Source organism: Helianthus annuus, chromosome 3 (assembly GCF_002127325.2).
Source record: "Helianthus annuus cultivar XRQ/B chromosome 3, HanXRQr2.0-SUNRISE, whole genome shotgun sequence".
NCBI lineage: Eukaryota > Viridiplantae > Streptophyta > Magnoliopsida > Asterales > Asteraceae > Helianthus > Helianthus annuus.
The window spans coordinates 87789757-87794540 of record NC_035435.2 but is presented as its reverse complement, the minus strand read 5'-3'; the positions used below and the strand labels follow the sequence as shown (position 1 = coordinate 87794540).

The 4784-nt window shown below is 37.7% G+C and overlaps 1 protein-coding gene across 1 annotated transcript; it reads right to left on the bottom strand.

Moving 5' to 3' along the window:
* Positions 1–624: 624 nt before the first annotated feature.
* LOC110929043 (MDIS1-interacting receptor like kinase 2) lies at positions 625–4156 on the bottom strand. The gene is made up of 2 exons (XM_022172141.2): positions 1366–4156; positions 625–1269 (listed from the first exon to the last, which is right to left on the bottom strand). The coding sequence occupies exons 1-2, from the start codon at positions 4142–4144 to the stop codon at positions 968–970; spliced, it is 3081 nt and encodes a 1026-aa protein (XP_022027833.2). The 5' UTR covers positions 4145–4156; the 3' UTR covers positions 625–967.
* Positions 4157–4784: the final 628 nt, after the last annotated feature.

Here is a 4784-nt window from a genome sequence, read left to right as displayed (position 1 = left end):
AAATCTACATCGAAGATTCGGTAGAGTTTGATAATATTGGAAAAGGTAAATTTGACACACACCGATACACATCCTTAGTTTGTTGTTTATGTTGTATTTATCATTATTTATTTTATTTCATGTAGAAATTTACGATAAGGTGGAACCGTATCATATGAATATGGATGTCGATTAACGGATGGTTGGAGATGGATACGGAAAAAGGAGAAAGGACTTAAAGTAGTATTGGTTTCAGTTTGTTTGCTTTGGATTTGTTGGATTTTGTTTGGATTTTTTACATTTGTTTCGTGTTATGTTTGAAGTTCTTAATATTTTTTTTGAATATTTGGATATTTAAGTTATGAATTTTTGGACTTAAAGTTATGAATTTTTGGATGTTTAAGCATCAAATACTTGCATATTCCTATCAGTTTTTCAGTTATTACAGAAATATATTAGTTTTAGTATTAGAGTTATTTCACTTCGACATTCTATTGAACACCTTGGGTGCGAAAAAGTGCAACCTTAGATACTAGCCTAATCAATGGATCATAATCAACCCATCAATTTGATAGCAATCAAACACTACACAACAGTTTCATACCAATCAAACGGTTAACAATACCAAATTTATAAATGAGTTGCTACACAATAAACATACCTTCAAATTTATGATATAATCCACCCAATTTGAAATGTGAAATAGTGATTACAGATTGAAATGGGATGAATCTTCATACGTATAACTGAAACTCAATTCATCAATTTCACTTGAAATGGACGGCGCTAGTATTCCTAGGGAGGAGGTTGTGAAAATTTATGTCGGGTAAGGGTATGCACTTGGAATCGAGAGGACCGATGGCAGGTGGAACCAATACACGATTAATTAAGTAGGTACAACGATCGGGTAGTGTTTTTATGATTAGTCGGGTATCGGGTCGGGTCGGGTAGTAGTCGGGTAGGGTCGATTTTTAACTTCTGCTCACCCCTACCCCATAGTCATACATGCAATTTTTTGTGAAACTTCATGCATTGTAGGTCTTAACTCAGGGTTTGAGTTAACGCATTTAATGGCCAGAATCATTATTGAGTTTAGAACTTCTTTAATTTTCGGGAGTGGAACGGGCAGACGATTATCCATCAAATCTGTTAGCTTGACCACTTCGGTTGACCAAGAGGATATGGAAGTAATGATATCACCAGGGTGCGTTCCTTTGATTATTTCTAATGCTACAACACCGAAGCTATAAACATCACACTTTTCGGTTACCTTCATTGTGTACGCAAGTTCTGCAAAAAAAAATGTTATAATGATTGATGAATTTCGTTCAAATTAAAGAGATGGCAGTATATTTTGTGATTATAAACAACTGGAAAATAAACCACCTGGTGCAAGGTATCCAAATGTTCCTGCAACGTTAGTCCAATTCGAAGAATCTGGGTTCAGAATTTTGGATGTTCCAAAATCAGAAACACAGGCTTCGTGCTCAGAATCAAGCAAAATATTTTTGCTTGATATGTCACGATGGATAATAGCCGGCAAACAATCATGATGCATATATGATAAAGCGTATGCAACACCTTTGATAATCTTCACTCTCTTCATCCAGTCCAAAATTTGAGCAGTTTTATCACCCAAAATATCAGCTAAACTACCACCTTCGAGATACTCATAGACCAAAAATGAGTTTTGAGAGTGCGAACAGTAGCCAAGTAGTTTGACGATGTTTCTGTGTCGTATTCTTGTCAATGCCCTGATCTCATTTAGGAAATCATTGTGGTTGATCACTTCAGAAGACGAGTGAAGTTTCTTTACAGCAACAATATCACCTGATGACAACTTCACTTTGTACACACTTCCGGAGTTTCCCATTCCGATGCAAAACGCTTTGTTAAACTCCTCTGTTCGGGTCACAATTTCGTCATAAGTCTCTCTTCCATTAAATGTTGAAATCGAAAAGAAATTTTTGTCATCTTTATGTTCGCTACCAAGTTGTGTTGATGGCAGACTCTTTGATCTGTGACTATAGAAGGTGAGTATTCCCATGAGAACGCCAAGTAGAAGGGCGCCAAGAAGTGGAAGCGAAATCACAAGTGCAAGTTTGTGTTTCCGTTTTGGGGTATGGCTTTCTGATGCACATTGCCTCAATCCGGTAACATTTCCACACAAATCTTCGTTCCCTTGTAATGCTTCTATTGAAAGATTCCTAAAGACTTTGCTTTTGGGGACGGGACCTCGTAAGTGATTATATGAAAGATCAATGCTCAACAATCCATTCATTGTGTCATAACTCTCGGGAATATTACCTGTGAGTTCGTTGTGAGAGAGATTTAGCATCTCCAAGCTACTCATACTCAAAAGCCTAGAAGGTATCTCTTTGATGAGTGAATTTTGACTCAAATCAAGAACAGATAAGTGATCCAATCCCCCTAGTTGGACTGGGATTTCACCAGAAAATCCATTGTTGCTCAAGTTTAAGAAATGAAGTTCCGAGCAATGCTCGAGTGAAGCTGGAATGGACCCATTCAACTTATTCATGGATAGATCAAGAAGTTGAACTAGAGATCCCAGAACTGGGATTTCACCAGAAAGTCTGTTATTGCTTAAAACAAGTGTCCCCATACGAGTCATCCTTTCAAATTCTTTGGGTATCTCTCCAACCAAATCATTGAAGGAGAGATTTAGGGTTTCCAGCTGAATCGACTTTCCTAGGGAAGAAGGTATGTTACCTCGGATTCGATTCCCCCCCATCTGTATGGTGGTTAAGTTTCTGCACTTACTCCAATTGTCTGAGATTTCCCCGTAAACCTGGTTATCGTTGAGATTGATGTAATTCAGGTTCGGATAGACTCCAAAGCTCTGAAAAATATCTCCAGTAATCTGGTTTCCATCCAAACGGACTCGGATCAAGCTCGAGCAGTTGTACAAGCTCTTTGGAATTCGACCTGTTAGTTTATTATCACTAACACCAAGATATTCTAGCTTTCTTCCGTTGCAAATGTCATCAGGCAAACTACCTGATAAAACATTGTTGCGGATATCAATATTGACCAACTTCAGCTTTCCAAATTCAGGAGGAATAGACCCAGAAAGTTGATTATCGGTAAGAGAGAGTTTTTCTAAGGATTGCAGGTTACCAAATGAACTTGGAATGGAACCGTTGAGTTGATTGCTTCCTAGTTGCAGATTAGAAAGGGATGTCATGTTCCCTAACTCTTGTGGGATGGGACCAGAAAGTTTGTTATAGTGAAGACGAAGAACCAAAAGGGATTTGAGTTTACCTAAAGACACAGGAATCATACCAGTAAGATTGTTCGATTGTATCTCCAAAAACTGGAGAGAAGTCAGATTACCTATTTCCCTAGGTATTGATCCATTCAATTGATTCTTGTAAAGAATCAAGAAGGCTAGATTCTTCAGATTGGCCAAAGTTTCTGGGATTGCTCCAGTTAAAGAGTTGTTATTCATTTCAAGATCATTTAGATTGTAAAGATTTCCCAATTCATGAGGAATTGAACCAGTAATATTATTACGATTCAGATAAATATAACTCAAATTTGACAACTGACCCAAACAAGTAGGAATCGAACCGTAAAGATTGTTTTCATTCAACGCGAGCCCATAAAGGGATCTCAATTGACATATGGATTGCGGAATAAAACTGTTCAACTGATTTTGAAACAAATGAAGGATGGAAAGATTTCTGAGTTCGCCAATCTCTGGTGGGATTTTCCCGGTGAACTGATTAGAAGAAAGATCAAGATAAACAAGTTTTGACAGGTGACGGACATCAGATGGGATAGTCCCTGAAAAGTTGTTTGAACTAAGTTCGAAATATGCAAGATTCGGAAACGAGGAGAAGGACAAGTGATCAAGCGTACCAGTTATACTGGATGAGGAAAGATTCAATCTGTTTATGCTGCCATTTTCATCACATGAAACTCCATACCAATTGCATGGAGAGACTGTTCTTTGAGAAGAAAAACTGAGATTAAGATCATGTGTCCATGTAGGTAGAACCATGTTGGTATCAAGGGTATGGAGGGTTGCTTTCCATTTTAGGAGAGCATTAACTTCATCTGAAAAGCCTGCAACATTTAGGGTACAGAAAACAAATGTACATGTTGCAACAAGTAAGATGATTGAAACTGAAAGAGGAGACATGCTTTATGCGTGTCTACGACTAAGGTTTTCTACTCAATTTATATTAATTGTATTTGGAAAGTGCTGTTTGAATTCTCCTCAACATAATTTCCACAAATTAAATTTCCCTCCCTTGAATTAAATGAATGAACTTACTGTATGAAGTCTACTCTGGACAGTCAAGTCTACTCTGGAGTGGAACACAATTTTGGAGCCAAGAGGCCCATGAATGAAATTGAAATAAATGAATGGAAGACTTACTCTTTGAAGTCTACTCTGGACCGGAACACAATTTAGGAGCCAAGAGGCCCATGAATGAAATTGAAAGGTAAATTACTCTTTGAGTTCCTGTGTTTTAAGGGTTTTAACCACTTGAGTCCAAAATCAAAATGTTTAACGCCCTGAGTCCATACAACCACTTTTCTTAACTATTTGAGTCTAAATTTCTAACACCATCTACCAAGTCTGTTAACTATGAGGGTAATTTGATCAGTTGCACACAAAATACAAGTCTTATATGCACATGAGTACAAGGAACAAGTCTTATATGCACCTAACCCGCTCCCACCCCCACCCCCACCCTCAAACCTAAACCCCCTACCCCCCACTCAAGCTAAATGCTAAAAACTAAACTCCCAAATAACCTAAACAAATCTAAAAA